Source organism: Channa argus, chromosome 14 (genome assembly GCF_033026475.1).
Source record: "Channa argus isolate prfri chromosome 14, Channa argus male v1.0, whole genome shotgun sequence".
In the NCBI taxonomy this organism is placed as follows: domain Eukaryota; kingdom Metazoa; phylum Chordata; class Actinopteri; order Anabantiformes; family Channidae; genus Channa; species Channa argus.
The window spans coordinates 17,500,070-17,522,691 of NC_090210.1; the positions used below are offsets into that span (position 1 = coordinate 17,500,070).

Sequence of the window (22,622 nt, forward strand, 5' to 3'; positions counted from 1 at the left end):
ATTACACCTGCTGACTTATTCCTTCAGCTTCCCAGACCACCTACCAGAAAAACAATCATACCTGCTGAGAATGATAAATTAGAGCAAGAAGATGTTAGAGGTTAAAAGCAAAGAGTTTAGAGTTTAAGTTTGCAGCAGCAATCCATATACACTATAATTGTTTTGTTTTAAAATTAGCATTTTACCATTATTAATTTTCTGTTACCTTTATTTTATTTGATGATTAAACACACCATTTTAAACCCGTGCAAGGTTTTAATAGACTATGGGTAATGAATGAATTTTCATAATGCACTTGTTAAAATGCTTCTAATAGCAAATTCAATTAGTTGTGTATTTTCTTTTACATTTTAATTACACTGTTATTTATTATGATTTATATTTACTCATAAAAACTTATGAATGTTTTCACACTTCATATATACAGTATTTATATATAGTTAAAAAGTATTTGAGTAAAAGTAAAAGTAAAAGTAGCTTTGTTGTTGAGACATAAGATATGCCACAAAAAAATAAAGGCCTGTCTTTGAAAATGAAATAATCTGCACGTTTGTTCATCTGTACTAGACAGACTGTGAGCCTAAAAATAAGTTTAAAGACATTTTTTCGATAAGACTAATACTTTTTCAAGATTTGCCCATTTTGGGAGGCAAATCTAAGCACTTCACATTCTGTCTGCAGCAATTGTGAATGAGTAAGCAGGCTGACACTTTACCTGACAGTTTTGCTTCCTCAAGAGACACAGTGGACACACACAGAAACCATAAACACACACACACACACATACACACACACACACACACATACAGAGAAACCATAAACCCACACAAACACTATATATATAATGATGAGTTTATGTTAACAACAGGTCTCGGGTTCTTTATATCATTGTACCTTTTTTCTTGCATCATTTCCCCGTGAGAACTGCCATCGGGATGAATTCTGAATCAGCCTGTACTGTGGGTTGCGAATTGTTAGTCGTTGGAAAGAAAATAGTGAAAAGTAAAATGAAAAGTAAAACGTTAACAAAAATACTCTAAAGAAAGTTGAGTTTCAAAGTGCCTGGATTGAAGGTACGCTCAGGTACTCAGTTCAACTTTTCAGCTGCCATGATCTCAAAACTCCATGGTCAGACATAAGGTTTGGAAAAGAAGAACAGCCTGGTTACAATGGGAAACTGTCTCTATGCAAACACAAAATACATATGCAAGTTCTGCGGTTGTTATTTTAGGTTAGTTCCACTGTGATATTGATTCATATTTTAGTTCCACGCAGTGTAAACAGAAGCAGCAGCAATGTTCAGACTTGAGAGATGCATTAAGAGATTTTAAACGAAATCTTGCGGCCATTCACTTCTGTGCAAACCAAATCAAACCAATGGGTAAATTCAAAAAGTCAAGCATAATTTGGCTATAGCAACTAAGTTGCATCATGCAGTGACAGCAAGCATAACACTGCATCGACATTGCTTGCGATATCTTTAATTCTGTTCTAGTATTTGTGGGTGGTAATGCAGACATAATGTGTAATATGAGTGTAGCTGGTGCCAGCGATCAGTATGGCTGTGCTGTGGTTCAGTGGTTCTGCTGCAGGAAACATATCTGCTAAATAAATAACCAATTATGTAGAATATCATCTCATCACTTTGCAACGGAAGAGTTTAAACCTTTTTACCCTATAGCTGTGATCTCACAGGTTGAAAATACCTTTTTGGTTCACACTCTGGACTCTATTCAAGGATGATTTCAGAGCCAACAAGATTCTCTGAAAACACACTGTTCACCTTCTGCCCAGCATAAAATGGCTGTAAGTGTACAGTGGCATTAGGGCTGTATTTTGTTTTTATATTACTGTAATGGAAAAAAGAGAAATGTTGAAACCTGTAATTTAAAGTTTAAGGTGTGCTATCCACTCTAAACAGTGAAGCTGTGGTTTTTAGCTTCACAAGGGGAAACATATTGTGTTAAATGTGCCTGGTTAAAGTAGTGACTACATTGATAGCAGTGCAGAGATATTAGCTTCTAAACATTTCCTGGTGGAGCCCTTACAGACAACCAGAGAATTTCACCACTTCCTGCTTTGTTAGTAGAAGTAGTTTGGCAGCATTCTTACGTATTCTAATTTCATAAAGACGCAGACTGTGGTGGAGCATAATGACTGTAACAAAGCGGTTTCAAAGCAGGAAGAGGGAGGGCTGGGCAGACGGGATGATTTGAACTCGCATGGTAAATTAAACAATGCAGTTTTAAAGTTTTAATTAAAGTTACTGTTTTTCTCAGCCACAGCAGCAGCAGAGGCTCCAAAAAGGCCAGATACACCTGATGCACTCAAATGGAATACACATCATGAATCACTCCATCGACTTCATTCTGCTTAATCTGGGAGGGAAGTGCGTGCTGAACTGGGCCCTGGTGATTCTGCAGAGGAACCACATCTGCAGAAGCTTCGTGGGAATTTTCAGCGTTTCCCTGACTGTTATTGACACAGCGCTGACCCTTATTTTCACCATCATTTATCTCCATGGTGATGGACGGTGCTTCCTGCTGGGCCTGCAGCTGACCAAATACCACATATGTTTGCTGGTTCAAATCATAGGTGAAGTCTATAGTGTTCTGCAGTACCCAGTTGTGGTCATGACTGGTTTGGACCATTTCTGCACTACTTCTCAGAGGTTGCAAACTGCCACCTCCAGATTGAAAGGGATTTTCAAGTCATTTGTATCCATCATTCTGTGGTACCTCGCTTTTCTCTACATCTTCCTGCTGTCGGACTTTTTACCTGTACTGGAAGATGTTTCTCACCACCAGATTTACCAGTGCTGGATCTTTCATGTTTTTCAGATCCTGCAAGTTGCCATGCTGATGTTCTTAACTCTGGGGTCTGCAGCTTTCTTTACTAGATGCAGCCCACGATTATTTAAAAATCCCCGCCAAGTAAACCAAATTACAGACCAAAGTAGAAGCGACTCAAGAAGAAGTGTTGTATCCCAAGCCCTGGGTATATTTCTGAACACTTGGGCCATTTTCCTTTTTTTTCTAGCTGCACTCCTCGTGCTACCGGTGGGAATACCCTCATACCTGGGCTTGAACGTTGCCTGGCTCTGCTTCCTCAACAGCTTCCTGATTGGAGTTGTTTTATGTGTAGTCTGTCCAGATTCGAAGTTAGCACAGGGTTTGGCAGCAGTTCCTCCCGACAGCTTCTGTGAGTGGAAGTTTAAATTTAGCTTGGCTAAAGAGGACAGCGCATGAACTTACAAAGCAAATACATGCAAGTCACCAATTAGGAAAGAAAATTTAATTGCTTGTAGTGAGAATCACATTTATGCTTTTATATGTTTTTTTTTTCACCATGTTTGATACCCAAAGGGCTTTGCAGTTACATACTAATGTAATGTAGGTGCTGACATGACCCACCAGATCTACTTATTGTGAAAGGACAGTTCAGCTTATAGGGGAGGAGAAGGAGATTGAACCACCAACCCCACGCTTGGTGGACGATTGCTATGTGACCTGTGTGGGTCTGGTGATGTGTTGGTTGGTCAGTCCACAAAGAGAAATGGATTAACTGCCATGAAGTGTGGTCACTGGATGGTTAGCCCTAATTATTTTTGTTGAAGCCATGACTTTTCACTGGCACCAATCTCCAGTTTTCTCCTAACAGTTTATGAAATAGATCCAACACTTACAAAGCAGAATGACACAAAATGTGGTTTCCTGACAATGTATCTCACTGATTTTAGTGAGCTCTTGAAATTTTAACATGAGGCAGACATTTGTGATTTTGAGTCTAACATATAGTAAAGAAAAAAAAAATCCGAAACACCCTAAACCAAGATGGCGACAGCATAAAGACATGGAGACATGGATTAAGTGAATTAGGCTGTGGGGTACAGCTTTATTCCCCTTCTTAAAATAAATGTTTGTTTGCAATTTTGGAACCTGGGACCAGAAACTAGTTGCTTTTATTACATGTATCTACTGTTAAACAGTTTATGAATTGATTTAATAATTTAAAAAAAAAAAAAAAAAAAAAGGATTAGTAGGCAAATTCCTAAACATCTTTTTCTATGATTTCCAAGATGGTTTAGGAGATTAATTCTGATCACATCTGTGATCAAATCACACTGCATCTGAAATTATATGCATCGAGCTTGTTTGTTCAGATCTGACAGAGTTGTGAGTCTAAGCTGTGACTAACACACATGATTAAAGTTCTCCCATGTGAATTACCTTTATGAGCTGTTTGTTTGAATCCAACATTTGCCCTTACTCTCTCTTCATAATTAGCATAGTATGCCTATACTTGTTCAAATGTTTATCAGTCCTACTGTACAGCTTGTGCTTGCAGATGAGACATGACATTTTAAAGAAATTGACAGTTCAATCCTCTTTGATAGGTAGTTTACTATATACTCCAGGCAAACCTCACTTCCGTCTTTCATGTCCGTCACGTGTTATGTGCAAATAACAAATTGTTAAAGGAGACCATTTGAATATTCTGATTTCACAATCCTGCTAAAATGTAAGTTACTGCTTTGAGCGAAAATAAGAGAAACTTCTCAGTCCTGATCTAAATAAATGTAAAAGGTGGTCTTTTGAAATAGTTTCAAGCTGCAGTGCTCTTGATGGAAATGAACAAGGAAAAAAAGTTGTAGGTTGTAAAAATAACATAGTATGTGGCTGGAACCTCTGATGCTAAGGTTTACATTTGCACTGAAATTAAAACCACATCTGAAAGAGTCAGAGTGTGTACTAAGTGCAAATGTGTGATACCTAAGAGAATAAGGAAGTTATGACACAGTCAGAGTGTGTGCTGAGTGCACATGTGTGACAAAAATGCATATAACAAAATGAGAAAGTTAAAAGACAGGACTGGCTTGACACTACAGAACTTTACTTGAATTTGATCCAAGTTCATTATCTATACAGGGTTTATTTACAAGATCTGAAATCAGGGAAAGGGCAAAAACAGAAAAAACAAATACAACTGAGGTATTAGCTAAAAGCATTTACAGGTATGTCATTTACTAGTAAATTAATAATGATAAACAGAGATGCAGTGTCTTCTGCTTAAAAAACATCTTTCTATATCACAACATGAGGTAGGAGAACAGTGTCTCAATTCATGCAAGAACAAAAGTCTCATCACACTGTAGTATTGGCAATGTAGTATGCAATGGTCATACACGGACACTGCGTTTCATGTTTCAGAACAGCATCGAGAGGAAAAACCACTGTTTTAACATGAATTTCTTTCAACTGTTACAGGATGTGGTTAAAATAAAACATCGTGTCCTTGGTAATCAGTGATCTGTTTGATCAGTTACCCAAGTTTGCCTCACTGGCATAGGATTATTTCTGCTCGACTACAAAGCAAAGCCACGAGCTCAGTTCAAAGTTCAACTTGGACTCGTTTCTTACTTTTCTTCATGTATATGGGTATATAAATCTTGTATTCAAATATGCTCATGTGGTAAAGTTTGGCTTCTTTTACCTTGTATTAATTAGTTGGGCAAACTTCACACCTGTCAAATTCTTTACAAAGCATATCCAAGTTCTCATAACACTGCAAAATGCAAAAGGCCCAGCACATAAGGTTACAAAGGACTTTCTTCCCCTAACATTTAGTCCTTTTTTTCTATTATGGTATACAATAAGAGGTGTTAAAGAGCACCCCCTTGTGTATAAAATGCAAATCACACAAAGTCAAAGGAATTCAATATCTGCAAATGTGATGATGAATTAAAAGTTTGTTTTGTTGTCTGTTCTGCTGAAGAGGTAATTAAGTTAATAAAACTAACACTGATTAAATTTTGAGTGACAATAACACACTCAGACAAGGATATATGTTCTCAAACCAGATAACTACACTTCCAGAGCTACGTGAGTGAGTTTTTCTTTCCCTTTTCAAAGCTGCTGTGCTTCAGTCAGACACACACACACACACACACACACACACACACACACACACACACACACACACACACACACACACACACACACACACACACACACACACACACACACACACACACACACACACACACACACACACACACACACACACACACACACACACACACACACACACACACACAAATCAGATTAGGCTACATTTGATGTTTTTCATAGTCTGACTGCGGCTTCATATTTGGCCAACCTCTTAACAAATTGTGTATAAATCCTGCACATGTTCAATTTTCATGCATACAAGTCATTATTAAATTGTGTCTGTGGGTGAGGAATACACTTTTTTTTAAAACGATAAACGGATTGATAGAGTTGCCCGGTGATACAAAATATAAGGGGGAAGCAAACATGCAAAAAACCCCTTTTGGTTAGTTTTTTTTTTTTTTTTCCCAAAATGCATTTTGTTTAACAAATGTTTTTAATTTACATGTAGCTCAGGGCAGGGGGTTTAACAAGGAGGAAAAAAGTTCATTAGATTACAAGTTAAACAGTCTGTCAAGATCAAATCCACAAAAAAAAAAAACAAAACAAAACAAAACAAATGCATCAGTTCAGAAAGGGGTAAAAGTCTGTAACAAAGTGTTTTTTTTTTCTCCATTTCATTTTTGTCCTGCATCATGTCTCAGTAAACCATGCATTTCACTTTCCCACATCCACGAGACAAAAGTCAAGTTTTGATATCTGCAAAGATAATTTGTTTTAAAAAAGAAAACTAACATTTAGGCTATCTGAAGCCTTAGTTCTGGACCAATTTATATAACGTTTTGAAGATTATTAATATAAGAACAGTTAATATATTAATGACTACTATATTTACAATGTGAATATAAATCTTTAGTTAATACGTTAAATATTTTCTTTCATAACTTCAATAAAGGTTTAAATGGAACAACAGTAGAGTGTACATTTGCAGCATGTGTTTAATTTAGCTGGGTTGCACCTGCACCTGTTCTTATGCTAATCAACTAACTGCAACTGGTCTCTGCCCGGTCTTTAAGATCTCTTATTGTAAAGGGAAGCTTTATAATAAAATCTGCATTGAACAGGATGGAGCACAGTGGAATGTCTATCAATTTGCATTTATAGCAGATGCATAAAAAAGCTCAGAGTTTAGCTGAGGCCAACACCCTTCTCTTTTTAAACAATTATTTACACACACAAGCATACACTCGCTTACAGGGTTCACCTTAATGGCAATAGAATGCGCCTGGCAACTGACACAGTAAAAGTCCTCTCTTTCTCAGGCTGGACAACTGCTCACTCTCATGAGCATCTACAAAACACTGCACACCCCCAGCTCAATGTGGCACTGGAGATGGATGGACGGGTATTTGTGTGTGAGCAAATGAAGGCAGTTCGGTGGAAGAGGAGGAGGTAGGGAGGTGGTGGGGAGATAAGGAATCCTGTATAGTCTCATCTGATGGAGGGGAGAGGCCCCAAGACAACAACAGCTGACCACATTCTTGCAGACAAACCAAAATGGACTCCTTCCGCACGCGTGGTGTCTGGGCCACCCAGTCTGCCATGTGAGGAAGACTGCACTGGCTCCCTGAGCACTCCCCTCAATAGACCCCTCTCTTCCTCTCCCTGGCTGGTGCTGTTTGTTCAACCAAGCAGAATGTGAAGCAGGGCCCAAACCACTCTGGACTAACTGCTTTCACCTGTGACCCACATTCTTACATGACACTCTGAAAAACAGGCTGGGGATAAAACTGACTGCCAACAATGAAGTGAAATGATACCCCCCCAAAAAAGCCCCAATACAGCAATGGACTGGGGAGCTTTGATCATCTGCAGGGAATGTTTGGGCCATTGTTCTGACTGCATTCCACTGACACACTTCAGTGAGTGGGCACGTAAGGGTTTCATATGTATTATGGTAACACAGCACAGCTACTGCACATGTGAGACTGCTTTACTTCTTGCTTAAAAAAGCTACACTGGCTCAACCTGCCCCCATGTCCAGACACATTCCTTTCTCAGGGATTCTGGAGGAGGAGAACACGTTGAGTGAATAACACTGTTTGTGAGCTTCTTCATGCAAAGCCTGAAAAGAGCACATTATTTCCTGTCTAGCCCAAAGTGGGTGAAAACCACAGTGTTAAGGAGTTTCCCAGCAGAGGGCAATGGCGCTAGCATACAGTGGTGGAAGGTGTGAGGTCTCCAGTTAAGAGGAGAGTTGAGGTCCTGCCCATCAGAGTGAAGATTCTTCTTGTCTGTATTACGAGCAGCTGGGGTTCAAACCAAACAAGATGCTAGCTAGCTACTTTGTGGGGAGTCACACTCAATACACTTGAATCAAGTTCAGCATCACTATTGGCTTGTTTAGATAAGGTTTTACAACATCTGCAAATCTCTATTGTACAATAAAGGTCTTTCTTCTCCATATAGAATTGATGTTTTACTATATCATACTTTTCTTTCTCTGCATTTTATAAGCAAAAAAAAACTATACTGAAATGTCCATGCATTTTCTGGTACTTGAGCATCTGGGCTGTAATTACAGAAAGATGGTGAAGAGGCACACAGTCAGGCGCCATTATGTGTCAGTGGGTGCTGGCTCCTGTGCCAGGTAGTAGCATGAAGTAATGTTGACAAGGAGTCCAAATTCTGAAAGTCAGTGGCTCCAAAATCCAGAAAGAGCAAGAAGGTATGGGAGGGGAGGGTGACAATTATGGGGAGTGGGGATAATCATGTGTTTGGTTGCTCTCTCCTGGACCAAACTCCTTTCTGTGAAGCAGCCATTTGTTCAGTAAAAACTATAAATTAAATCATACATGCCCAAAAATATTTAAATACTGTTTAGAAGGAAAAGAGGAGGAAAAGAATGAATAATAAAAACAAAACACAACATAATTTTTGTGTTAAATTACAAAAACAAAAATCAGTCCTACACTAAAATAAAAAGAGGGGGAGATGAGATGCACAACCTAAAAAAAGCCTGAGGAGAGGTGAAGCTCCCTTCTGCTTCAGGCTGATTTGTTTGTGTCTGTATAGTTGGCGGGTAAGGATCGGGAGAAGAATGACTGCCGGGTGGGGTAGGAGTTACTTTTGGCCAGCCACTGGGGCCTCTGAGAGAGAAGAGGAGGAGGAGGAGGGTGGCGAGTGGGCATTAGGGGTCCCAGTGGAAGGGGTAGGAGGAGGAGAGGGGCTGCCTCCCACAGTGCCAGACAGGGCCATCTGCTGCTTGAGCTGGGTGATTGTGTGCTCCAGCTTCTCCCGTGCTTCCCGTTCTCTGCGCAGCTCCTCCTGCAGCTCTTGCCGGTCTGCCTCTGCCTGTTCCAGCCTCTGACGGAGGTCCGACAACTGGGAGGAGACGCAGACATGAAGTCAGCTTATGACTAAACAGCATTAGAAAACATTTGATCTGACAGGGTATTACATTTACAAGCAGAGTGTTTCAAGTTCTGGTTTTTATTATTGACACACAATTTTGTCAAGACTTTTATCAAAATTTACCTTCACACAATACAAAACTCTTAAGATATTCAGAGACTTAGGAGAATCCTAGTTGTGCTGCAACTAACAATTATTTTCACCTTCGCCACTGCCTCCTCTTACATATAGACAGAAGTAGGGCAGAAGGAGCCGGAGCTTCAGTGGCAGACAGGAGGAGGATACTGTGGCCCTAAGCTGCAGTAACATAACACGACCGATCCCAACATTAAGTTTAGTGTAAACCCAAACAAATAGCCTGAGTGTGCATGTGACTATGTGTTCACACACAGAAGATGCATATATTGATCAGCCAGACCATCTGCCTAATACGGAGTAGGTCACCCTGACCCATCGAGGCATGTACTCTAATAAATCTGGCAACAAGACATCAGCAGCAGATCCTTAAAGTCCTGTAATAATCCATGGACGTGGGGCTTCCATAGATCAGACGTGGTTTTTTTGCACATCCCAAAGAGGCTTGATTAGATTGAGATCTGGAGAATTTGCAGGCCAGGTCTCATCTCAAACTCCCTGCTGTGTTCCACAAACCATCCTTGAACCATTTTTCCTGTTCGGTCCACTGTCATCAGGAAATACCAAAACACAAGGTTTTCCAAGCAGAACACTACCCAAAGCATCATACTGCCACCTCCTGCCCAATATATTCCACCCACTTCCAGGTGCCATTATAATGAGATAATAAATCCACTATTATTCACTTCACCTGTCAGTGTTCAAAATGTAATGGCTAATTGGTTTACATACAAAAGGATTGCAACAGGAAATGCACAATCACAGAAACACATCTACAGCCTGAGGATATTGGCAGAAAATTTTTATGCTCTCGAGGGAATGTGGGTGATGCCTATGTGATCGCAGAATACTGCTGGTGTTTACTGAATGCTGAACTCTCTTTTCATTTTAAATGCTTAGTAAATGCAAGACAGCATTAGCATGTAAAGTGCTTGGTTTGAACTTGTTTCCAATTCTTAGTATAGCACTATAACATCTGACATAAAAACGGCATAAGTTAAGTGACAGAAACCAATGTGAACAATGTTTATTTTCCTGTATATGTCCTCATGTCAATATCTATCCTCTGCACACATGTGGCACCCCACTAAGCACATACCTGTGCAGTGTAGTGGGCCTCCTGCTGGCGTTGTGCCCCTGGCTCGCAGGCGCAGGCCTGTTGTCGGAGCTGCTCCAGACGGGCCTCCAGCTCCAGCTGCTCCTGGCGGGCCTGGCTGAGCTGCCTTGCCTGCTCACTGTGCACCGCCTCTAGCTCACAGCAAAGTTCCCGCTGCTCAGCACTCAACTCTCGTAGCCTTGCTGCTTCACCCCCGCGTAACGCCTCCAGCTCCTGAAGACATAGAGACTAAGTCAAGGCATATAACAATAATATAATACTTTACTGACCACTGTAGGGAGAATTGTTTTACATTTAAGTCCAGAACAAGAAGGTCCAGTACTCCTGTTTATACCACTCCTGTTGCCTTCGTTTATAAAATGTATATGCAAACTTTGACAGACAGTTAGATTATGAATACATTTAATAGTATGACAAAAGATTAAAAAACTCTGTATACTTTTAACCTATATAGCATTTAGATGAAAAAATAAATATTAATAAAGTACTATTTGCTTACATTTTATTCTGCTGGACATTTTGCAGCCAATATTCCATAGGTGCATAAATAATTTTAGAATACAAATGCACATCTCTGTCATATTATGTTTAAACACAAGGACGTAATGAACGTCACTAAAATGTAGCTCAACACTATATGTGCAAAAATTTAATTTCATTTACACAATATTATATATTACTAAAACATTGTAATTCAGCAATGTTTCTCGTGGTAGTTGGGAAAGATTGAGGGGTCAATGGAAGGTGAAAAGCACCCCCACATGTCAAGGGAACTGCTAATAGATAGGAACAGTTATGTTCTAGTTTATCTTGGGTTCATTTATCTTTTTCTTTCTTCTGTTTAGCCACCAACTCACCTTTTCCAGCTGCAGCTGCTTGTGGAGGGTGGAGTTTAGCTTTTCCTGCTGCCTGCTGTACATCTGCATGATCTCCACAACAATCCTGTCCTTGTCATCCTCCAGCCCCCCTGCCACATCTGCAGCACAGCCTGTGGCTGAACCTGTGTCCTTAGCCGTTACTCCTGATATCTGCGAAAGCAAGGATGCAGGAGGAGGAGGGGTGTGGGCGGGGATGTGGGTGGCTTTCTTGCAACTCAGGCTGCTTGTCTCCATGGAAACTGCTTGGGTTTGGCATTCCCGCTCGGCGGCCGAAGCAGCAGCAGCACATTGGGATTTTGCCTCTTCTACGCCAGCAGTAATGGTAGGCGACGCATGGAGATCTGAGAAGGGAGGAAGATGAGGATGAAGGAAGAAGTTTTATGAAAAAATGAAGAAGAGTAGGCGGATGAAAGACAGGAAGTGCGAGCCGAGTTGCTGCACACTCTCGCCTACACACAGTAACACCCTCGCACAACCTTATAAAAGCTCACACCTCTTTCTCAGTGTGAGCGCACACGCAACCATGGCATGGCAACAGCCAAAGAACCAAACACTCGCCCACAAGTCCTGTGTGTGTGTTTGCCCTCAGACAGCGAGAAAAAATATGAATAAAGGGCCTTGTGTGGGAGCTGCTCTGCTTTGTGTGCGCAAATCCTGTGTTGAAATTCTGGCTTGTTCCCTTACTGTGGCATTCAAGATGTATATTAGGGGAAACAGATCAAACTGCCAGTGACAGATGCACACACGCTGCACTGGCGCATGTGTCGGCTAGCAATGGCAGTGTATTTTAAGGTATATGTTTACAGACAGAAAGAGATAAGATAGTGGGTTGTTTACCACCATAATGTATTCATACAGCATGTGTGTGAGGAAACAGCACGCTGTGTGCATGCATTTCTGGCACTGGAGACAACACTCATTTAAGGTCAGGCCAGCGCGTGCATATGTGTACATATACTTGCACACAGAGAGAACCGAAAGAGAGAGAGTCAGAGCAGACTGTGAGGGAGGCAGAGATGAAGGGAGTCAGAGAAGAAAGTAGCCAAGATGGATAAATGGATGGAAGAAAGAGGAAGTGGAGGAGCAGCAGGAGGACAAGGAGAAAGAGAATGAAGGATACAGAGAAAGATTGGTTGAAGAAGAATAAGGGGAGCAGAATGCCTGAGACATATGAGAGAGACAGCCTGACAGTCAGACATGGCGTAATAATGGCAGAGGGAGCCCACTGCTGTGACTCACCCCCTTTCTCTATTTCCATTTCATATACAGTGTGTGTGTATATATTGGGGGTGGAAAGGGGGGGGGGGGGGGAAGAGAGAGAGAGAGAGAGAGAGAGAGAGAGAGAGAGAGAGAGAGAGAGAGAGAGAGAGAGAGAGAGAGAGAGAGAGAGAGAGAGAGAGAGAGAGAGAGAGAGAGAGAGAGAGAGAGAGAGAGAGAGAGAGAGAGAGAGAGAGAGAGAGAGAGAGAGAGAGAGAGAGAGAGAGAGAGAGAGAGAGTGTTTACTGGGCAAACACACAGCACAGAGAAGACACTATGATCTCCACGCTCATCAACAGTAAGGTACTCCCAGACTCTTTATGTGAAGGTCAATGCATGATTATGTGCATCATTGCAGGCAGAAACGTTTGGGGTCTGTGTGTGTAGGATTGTACTTTATTGTAGGTTGGGTTTACAGGCATGTCACTGCTGCTCTGCTACTTGTGTTTCAAGTACGTAAAAGGCTTACACTTGCCATATGTCCAAATTAACTATAATAGACATGCATCAACCATGTTTAAGCCTAATGTTGTGCTCCTGTTGGGCACTGTAACACCTCTCTGGCTCTGACCTGTTCATCTAAGATGCCAGTTTATTCTCCAACATTAATGCTGTTAGAAAAAAAGACCAAAAACATTATTTCTGTCCACAAATAAAATGTGCTAGATAAATAAAAACATTTCTTGCTTAAGGAGGAGAAAATGTGATAAATGCATTTGTAATGCAGTTTACAATCCATAGGTATAGTGTTTAGACATATTTCTGTGTGTGTCCTTCATTCTGTTGAATACAAGTCAACTTTGTGTGTGTCATTACTGACCCATGGGTGGCTCATCATGGCCTAGCCCTCTGCGGCTGTAGTGGTGTTTGAGCAACGCTCCAAGCATATCTGGGCTCATCTCTGCCTCCCTCCGCAGAGACACATTGGGAGCCACCATCTTATCGTATGTGTACAGGTAGTAACTGAGAGAAAGACAGAAAAAGAGAAAACATTTAAAAGCTAACTTGACATCATATGTAGATCAAACATATCTAAAAAGTAAAAATCATAACACTTTATGGACTTGACATAAAAAAACAAACAGGCCTGCAATACCTCATATGCCCCGTTTACGTCTGCAACAATAAAACGCAGCTGAATCAGAACGATAAAGCAGAAGTGGTGACGGTTTTAGCCTGTAGTAAGTGCACCTTCTGAAGACAGAAGCTAAAATCAGTGTGGAATATGGATCTTTCTTATCATGTGTTTACAGAATCGCTGCATAAATAGACCTTCAGCTTATCTCAAATGTCCAGGTAGTGGTTAGAACTGAGAGAGAGATAGTGCCTGGAGATGCAGTGAAGTTACTGAGCCAACACTATCTGTCTATTCAAAGCTGCGCAGTGGGGAGAACAGACAGGGGAAGGGGAGGGAAGAGAAGAGAAGAAAAGGGAGAAGAGAACAGAATTGAGCCCCTCCCCCAATGTCACTCCCCTCCAGACAGAGCTGACGCTGGAGCTGTGAACTAGGTTGAGCTTGACAACTCAGTGGAGCTCTGCCCGAAAAACAAAATTATAACCAACCAAGTTTTGGTACCTTTCTGCTCGATGAAAACGCAGCACTGCATGCACCCCTTAACAGGAATGTGAAAATTATTAAATGCGATTGAATAATTTAAGCCTGGCATGTATTTATCAGGTTTACAGCTAATGGATGTTGGTAGTAAACACAATATTAAGTACTGTGGATGTCTAGCACAATGTTTGGCTGTAGCAGAGCATTTAATTTTTATGAACACTGCAATGGAAATGAACTGCAGCAAACTTGTCCATGCAAGTCTTCAGGGGGTGTAGCTGTCATGTGATGCTGGTCGCTGACCAGCACTCTAATCCTTCCAATCTGTCTGGCCTGACGTCTGCAAGCCTCCACATAGTCAGTGTGTCAAGGCTGTCACATGTAACTATGGCACTGAATCCATCTAACGCCAGTTTTTAATCTAGGTCAGATTACTGAGTAAGAGCACCATATCCTAACACAAGTTGGTATGTTCTGGAGAGGGATGGAGGGAGGAAGACAGCACCACATTAACAGACGATAAGCAGAATATGAAATTGGAATTAATCATTAGACCAGAGCAAAAATTGAATAAGAAGAGGAGTGAAGAGAAAAAAATTGAGGGATAGAGAATAGAGACCAAAAAAAGAAATTTACACTCTAAGAACATGGGATAGTGATTTTTCATTAATAAATGTGAAAATGAACCTCTAGATACATTTGTGATATAAACCCTGTAACTGTTACCATATTGCACTGGTGCTTTTTAATTATGATGAATAAGGTGTAGTACCTGGGATGAACCAGGGTGGGGTGTCCTGGCTCCTCCTTGATGTCCGAGAAAAGAGGGTTAAACACCAGAGTAGGCAGAGATGATTTTCCCTGTGAGGGGATATTGTCTTTTTAGCAATGGTGATCCAACTAAAAATATTTTCTTGGCATATATTGTAATTATGCTGTTGAATAGGTAAATTGGAAATCAGATGCACGCTCACACACACACAAATGCATGGAGAGAAACAAAGAGGAGATATGAATGTGCTGTACTGCACATGACACTCTTTGAGCCAGAATCCAATAAAACTAATACATGCACGCGGCAAGAGAGAGAGACAGAGAGAGACAGTGAGAGACAGAGAGACACAGAGAGAGAGAGAGAGAGAGACAGAGAGAGAGAGAGAGAGACACAGAGAGAGAGAGAGAGAGACAGAGAGAGAGAAAGAGACACAGAGAGAGAGAGAGAGACACAGAGAGAGAGAGAGACAGACAGACAGAGAGAGAGAGACACAGAGAGAGAGAGACAGACAGACACAGACAGAGAGAGAGACAGACAGACAGACAGAGACAGACAGACACAGGCAGAGAGAGAGAGAGACAGACAGACAGAGAGAGCGACAGACAGACAGACAGAGAGAGAGAACGACAGACAGACACACAGAGAGAGAGAACGACAGACAGACACAGAGAGAGAGAGAGACAGACAGAGAGAGAGAGAGAGAGAGAGACACAGACACAGAGAGAGACAGAGAGAGAGAGACAGACACACAGAGAGAGAGAGAGAGAGACACAGACACAGAGAGAGAGAGAGAGAGAGACATAGAGAGACATAGAAGTTAAAATAAAAGATAAAATAGCTTCTCTGTGCAGCACTAAGGGGAAGTAGCGAGCAGAGCTTTTCAACAGCTGTATGTAGTTTTAGTGAGGCTGTCAGTGGGGGTGGGAGTGGTGGCCCTGAGAGATGACCTATGTGTGGTGGAGGGGATAGTGGAGCAGTAGGAGGTGATGGTAGGAGGTGAGATGGGTAGATGGATGCAGGAACCAACGACTGACCTTTCTCACAGGGTCAGTATCGGCCAATTTGCTGTTTGGGGAGCAGAAGTCTGCCAAGGATTTCCTCACCTGGCTCTCTTCCTCTTCCACTGCCTTCTGAAAAACATTGAGACACACACGCACAGGTTAAGCAGTTAAGCAAACAGAAACAAAAACAGAGCTAAGAGTTCAACATAGAAAACATTTGTTGGAAGATTCTTAAGAATTAGGATACACATTGTCAAAAAGTGTGAGAATAAAAAGAGGAAAATGGAAAAACTAATTATTATTGGCACCACACCCTAGAGCGGAAAGATAGAGACAAATTGTATTTAAACAAAACTAAATGACACCTAGAGATAAGGAATGGATACATATAGCAAGTTAAAAGCATGAGCAAGATATGGCCTGATACGGTGTCGGACAAAACAAAGGTGGAGAGGAAATAAATAAGTTAAGAGTAGAGAATAAATGCACCCACCAAGGATGAACTATGATTAACACACATCAAACAATATGCTGATCATCAACATAGAAATGGCATGTCCTGTCATCATGTGGTTCTCCACATGTAATTTATTTTTCTACATACAGCATAGTTTTAGTCAGCCACTCACTTAAGGTCCATATAATCATCTGCATTCAATGTTTGTGATTCGTTGTGTCGGCTTTGTGCCCTCTAAACGATGTGTATTCAAGCCAACACTACTGGTGCTGTCTGCAGTTGTACATCAGTGTGTTTCTGACCGTGTGTGCTTGTCTGTTTTGAGCAATCCAGGACACACTCAGTAAGGGCACATGCTGATGGAGCTGATGCTTATCTGTGGGAGACAGGCCTGAAACTACACACAGGCTGCATCTCTCTCACACTCACACACACACACACACACACACACACACACACACACGGAAAAAGCACAGCAATATGAACCCCTAGGTGAACCACAGCAACTGCATAGATAAGCATAGAGGATGGAGAGATGTGAGGCGAATGGAGGAGAGGAAGAGGAGGTAGAGGAAGCAGAGTAAAGGAAGCAAAAGAATCCAATGAAGAGAAAGGTGCAGGAAGAGGAGAGAAAAATAGAGAAAGAGAGAAAAACAGTTGTAGAAAGCATCAATATCTGACTTACTAGCCTTTTAAAGACATCTATAATTGTTTATCCACAAAATGCACAAACACATACACAGTCAGACACCATGAATAATAAAAACAGCCTGGACTAAAGGCTTTACCTCTGTACTGTATCAGCTGGGAGGCTGTCACCTCCACAGCTAAACAGCCTCAGAACAATACAGCCTAATTCCCGTGACAGGAAGGTATTAGCAACCTTACATTCATATTTGCTACTAATCCAGTTTTGAGCAGCTGTCACCAAAATATTTTTTAAGTCATAGTCACTTGTGAAAGCTTTCATCTTTTATTTGAATATTGATAATTATCACATTTAATTAATCCGTTTCTGTTTTAAGTACTATGTACTGTCCAGTTCACAACACAAAAGAAATGTCTCACTTTATTATATTTTTTATTTCATCATTTAGTTGAATGTTATAAAAAATTTCCAAATATTCAGATGTTCAAGATTTAAATATGTAAGGATTTGTTGGTTCTTTCTCATTAGCTATGAAAAAGTACAAGATGCATTTTTCATTTTGTTCAGTGCCAGGGTATCTTTGTGCCCTGTTATACTGTAGGCTGACTATGTCCTGGGTCCAACACTGTTTGTAATACACAAGACATGACACATGAAGGATACTGATCATATCCCTGCCTGGCGAAATTCCTTTTTAAGTAACATTTGTTACATTTAAAACCAAACAAACAAATGAACATCTACTACAAATGTTGACTAATGAGTGTTCACTGTACTGTATTCAGTGGACAGTTCCTCATTTACATGAGCATGCCTGAATGAGCATGCAAACACACACAATACATACATATCTGGAGTCATATGTGTAGCCAGTTGTATGTCTCCGTTTATACAGAAGGGGGCTCGTCCCTTTATGGAAGATTATGGTTGTTCTACAAGGCAACACTGTACCAACAAGAGGAAGAGGAGGGTCGAGAAGGGAGAAGTAAAAAAGAAACCGAGGCAGGGAGCAGGATGATAGGAAAGGCCAGAGATAGAGGGAGAATAACAGAAACAACAATGAAGCCAGTGCAGTGCTGTGGAGGCCAGCTTGGTCCACACTGGCTGCATACCTTCCAAAGGTTGTCGACACACACACACACACACACACACACACACACACACACACACACACACACACACACACACACACACGCCACTCACTACTACATCGCCCCAATCTTAAATCTGTCACTTTCCCTGCACAAGTATGTGTGTTTGAGACAAACACATACAGACAGAGTGCAAGAGGCCAAACTGGCATTAGTGGCAGGTCATCCAGAGGGCTTTAATCTACTTCACCCCCCAGCAGATGCTGATGAGACAACTGACAGGTCATTAAATTTAGGTGTGTGTGTCCGCGCGTGCGTGCGTGTGTGAGTAAATGGGAGAGGGAGAAAAACTGAGAGCTGCAGTTAATGTAAATGTATGTGTCATACATGTATGTGTGAATTCCACTAATAGTTGCCCATGTCTCTCCCTATGATTCCTGGTTACCTGACAGTTGACAGCCTAACGCCCACCGCCCACACACACCTGCTCATTATTCCTGCTGCTCTTAACTCTCCTAACCTTAATGAATGGGTGCAGGTGCAAACGTTTGCACATTTAAGCACAATTGTTTTCCTATGCTCCTGTTGCCCATCTCTCTCCTCAGTTCCACCTTTTACAACCCCCCACCTTGCTCCATTAACACACACACTACATTAATAATTTGTCCTAACCTGCATTAATGAAGCACCTCTCTTATCTTGTGCTTGTGCGACACATGCATGCACACCCACGCACACACATACTAGAAATCATCTGCGTCTCCAGCAGTTTGTCAGGCTGGAGCTCACATTATGACAATGTGGATAAGCATTCCACACAGTCACTCCACTGAACTCTGCCCTGTTGTTCCTAATCACCTACAGTGTGCCTGCCACTGCCTTTACATATACACAGCTCAGACCACTCTGTACAGCCTGCTTTAGACACACATGGCCATGTGAACTTTTACAATAACCCATTTCCCGGGCCACAGTTTAGTCTACAGACCACTAGCCCATGTAACATTTCCACAGCAGATGCATAAATGGAGCAGAAAGAGGGGCTTTTGTATGTACGTGTAGTTTGAGTGCTATGAAGTTCAACAATGATAAGCTCGACTCCAATACACAGACATCCATGACCACACATAACTATAACCAGTATGGAAAATACAGGTGGAGCGTAAATGCACTTTGAAGACAGCTGTGTTTTTCTACCGTGCGCTTGTCTGTGCCACCCATTGCAAAACACAGACATAAATTACACCAGAAATACTTGTCTCTATTTAGTAGGGATTCACAGTAAGGGACCTTTTAAAATTTCACCTGACATGGTCCATCTTGTATGAACAGCAATCTTATAATAAGCAGTGAAAAGATGGTCTGAAGGGGCCACAAAAAGGCTGTAGGTTCTGACAGAGTCAGCCCCAGGGTACTGTGCAGAACATTCTCTGGACCCCCTCCATTTTGCTCATCAGCCCCAACTGGGGGTGGAGGATGCCTTCATCCACCTGTTACACTGCATCTACACCCACATGGACAAGCACACAACAGCCTGTCCTGCTAGGAGAGAAATTAAAGAGCGTACTTGTTGAAACCCCATGGTTGTCTGGATATTGGACTACCTCACGGAGTGACCTGCAGCAAAGGTGCTCCCCAGGGGACAGTTCTATCTCCCTTTCTCTTCACCCTGTATACCTCAGACTTCAGGTACAACTGCCACTTTCAGAAGTTTTCTGATGGCTCTGTGGTTGTAGGATGTATCCAGGGTGGAGATATCACACCGATCAGTGGTGGACAGTTTTTTAACTGGTGTGAGCACAATCATCTTAACATAAGTAAAACAAAGGAACTGGTAGTGGACTTCAGGAAGTCTGGGACTTCTGTCAATCCTCTCTCTACACAGGAAGAGAGAGTGGAAATGGTTTCGGAGTACAAATACCTGGGTGTCCACCTGGAAAATAAACTGGACCGGTCAGTTAATGCAGCATCACTCAACAGGAAAACACAGAGCAGGCCTCTATTTTCTAAGTAGACTAAGGTCCTTTAACATCTGCAGCTCCGTGCTGTGGAAGTTTTATGAGTCCATGGTAGCCAGATCTTCTATGCTGTGGTTTGCTAGTGCTGCAATATGAAGGTGGCAGTCAGTAACAGACTGGACAAACTAATAAGGAGGACTTGTTCTGTTTTGGGGAGAAGCTAGACCCTCTGCATGTTGTGGCTGAGAGGAGAATGTTGTCCAAAGTTCTCTCAATTCTGGAAAATCCCTCCCACCTACTCCACTGCCTGCTGGCTGATAAGAGGAGCACTTTAAACAAGAGACTGATCACAGTCAAGTGCTCCACAGAACGCCACAGGTGATCTTTTCTCCCATTGGCCATGAAACTGTTGAACTCCTTCCCCTCCTGTAGAAAAAGATACCCTATGGGATCAAAAAGCTCTTGAATCTGATCAACAGGAAATATATCTTTTATCTGTTCAACAGAAAATTGATCTCTAAAGAATTATTATTAATATTATTATATTTTGTAAGATGTTGTAAGATTGTCTCTGCTTTACTTGATGATAAACTTAATATCTTTAGCATTTGGACTCCTGATTAAACAAAGCAAGACATTTGAAGACATTGCTTTGTAGTTTAGGCAATTTTAAAATTTGCTGAAATTTTATAAACAAGACAAATAAATTATAAATAAAATAACTATTTGTTGCAGCTATAGATGCATAACCAGGATCATTGTGCTTCTGTGTTTTGCTTATAAAGATTCATCTGACATTGTAAAACCCTCTCCAACATATAAAACCCTCACCCACATAAAACTAGTCTCAACAAGCCCAATAGCAAATATCATTTAGGTCTGACCTTCCTTCTGAGAGCAGAAGGCCTGTGTGTTTGTGCTTGTGTTGTGTTATTTCAATCTATTTAATATCTCTTCTGCGAAATTCGGTTGGGTCCAATTTTGTTCACATTCGTTGAAATCCTAGGATCATTGGGTAGTGCCTTAGTCAAAGCTGATTGACAGAACAAACATGATCCAGGTAATCACTTTTAAACAACAATTTGATTAGTCTTTCACCATCCCATCCTAATTGAAGATGGTATTTTCTATCTTCCAATTGTCTAAACACACCTGATCCAGGTAATATGCAGTGGGTAGTAAAGAGATCGAAAACAAACAGGGCAGAAGTCCATGAGGGTTGGAAACCCCTGATTTGAGGCATAGTGGTGGGCAGCAGAGGAAGAACGAGTAATGTAGTTCATTCTCCTTTTCTCTCCCTTTCTCTCTCTGTAGGGAGGAAGTAAACAGCCTTTATTTGGGTGCCTTCTGCCTCAGACAACAAGAGAGTTAAGAGGAACACACAGACACTAAGAGACAGATAGTCACGCCCTGTCTGTTTCTAAACCACATCCTGCTCTGCTGCTGTCGTCAACTGTGTCAAAGATCAAGCTACGGATACATAGATACATACACTTCCAGACCACATACTATAACGAGATACTGAAGCTTCTCTGGTCCTTGGCTGTGTGTGACAGAAACACATTGTCTGTGACTGTCTGTCTGTGACTGTCTGTGACTGTCTGTCACCTTTTCTTAAAACTTTAAAATAATAATTTTGTTGTCACACATCTACTAAATTGTTTGTAGTGTAGCTTGCTTGCTGACAATCTGAAATTTAAGACTTGTGTCTGTGTTTGGTTTGTGGTTTTATGTGTGTTCAATTCCCCCCCCCCTCCTTACAGACACAGAGACACATGCATGAGGCCTTTATACGGAGGTCTTAATCCAATAAGCCATTTAGCCAAGGACTGGGAGCCACACTTTGTTTCAGCAGCCCAATCAATAACAGCCCACAAGGGAAGAAGTGGGGCTTTAAAAAGGAATACACTTTTTTGGTAAAGGCTCTTTAATTATCTCCACGCTGTGAAATGAGATGATTTGGTTATGCTTTAGAGTCTACATATCTAGGTACCCCAGTTTTCTTCCACAGTCCAAAAACATGCATGTTAAATTATTTGGTGACTCCAAATTTCCCACAGGTGGGAACATGTGCATGAATGGTCTATGCATGTCTCTTTCTCCTGGACCTAAAATAGCATGGCGACCTGTCCAGGGTATACGCCGCCTCTCACCCAATGACAGCTGGGAGAGGCTCCCGCCCCTTGCAACACTAAAGAGGATTAGTATTTAGTACCAAGGATAATTTAGTACTAAATTGATCTAAATAGTTCTTTTAATTGAGCTTTCAGAAACATTTCTGTTATTTTTTTCCCAAAAAGTCCCCCCCCGCCAAAAAAAAAAAAAATGTAATTAAGTACAAATTGCGTTGCAACACTTTATGCTCAGACTGTTCAAAGTATCTGACCCTTCACTTACTACATAAAGGAAGAAGAGTTGTATTTCTCACTTTATGTACTCAATTT

The 22,622-nt window shown here is 41.4% G+C and overlaps 2 protein-coding genes across 3 annotated transcripts in view; one reads left to right on the forward strand and one right to left on the reverse strand.

Moving 5' to 3' along the window:
* Positions 1-4,228, forward strand: part of gpr160 (G protein-coupled receptor 160) — a 7,814-nt gene extending 3,586 nt beyond the window's left edge. For both annotated transcript variants that reach the window (XM_067475299.1, XM_067475298.1), the window contains exon 2: positions 2,280-4,228. In XM_067475299.1, the coding sequence (XP_067331400.1) occupies positions 2,322-3,248 (927 nt within the window). In that variant the 5' untranslated portion in view covers positions 2,280-2,321 and the 3' untranslated portion in view covers positions 3,249-4,228. The remainder of the gene's footprint in view (positions 1-2,279) is intronic.
* A 643-nt stretch (positions 4,229-4,871) lies between these two features.
* skila (SKI-like proto-oncogene a) overlaps positions 4,872-22,622 on the reverse strand; it is a 32,568-nt gene continuing 14,817 nt past the window's right edge. Inside the window, exons 3-8 of the mRNA XM_067475289.1 lie at positions 16,057-16,152; positions 15,020-15,108; positions 13,513-13,655; positions 11,415-11,776; positions 10,540-10,770; positions 4,872-9,275 (exon numbers count right to left, since the gene is read on the reverse strand). Of these exons, the coding sequence (XP_067331390.1) occupies positions 9,015-9,275; positions 10,540-10,770; positions 11,415-11,776; positions 13,513-13,655; positions 15,020-15,108; positions 16,057-16,152 (1,182 nt within the window). The 3' untranslated portion in view covers positions 4,872-9,014. The remainder of the gene's footprint in view (positions 9,276-10,539; positions 10,771-11,414; positions 11,777-13,512; positions 13,656-15,019; positions 15,109-16,056; positions 16,153-22,622) is intronic.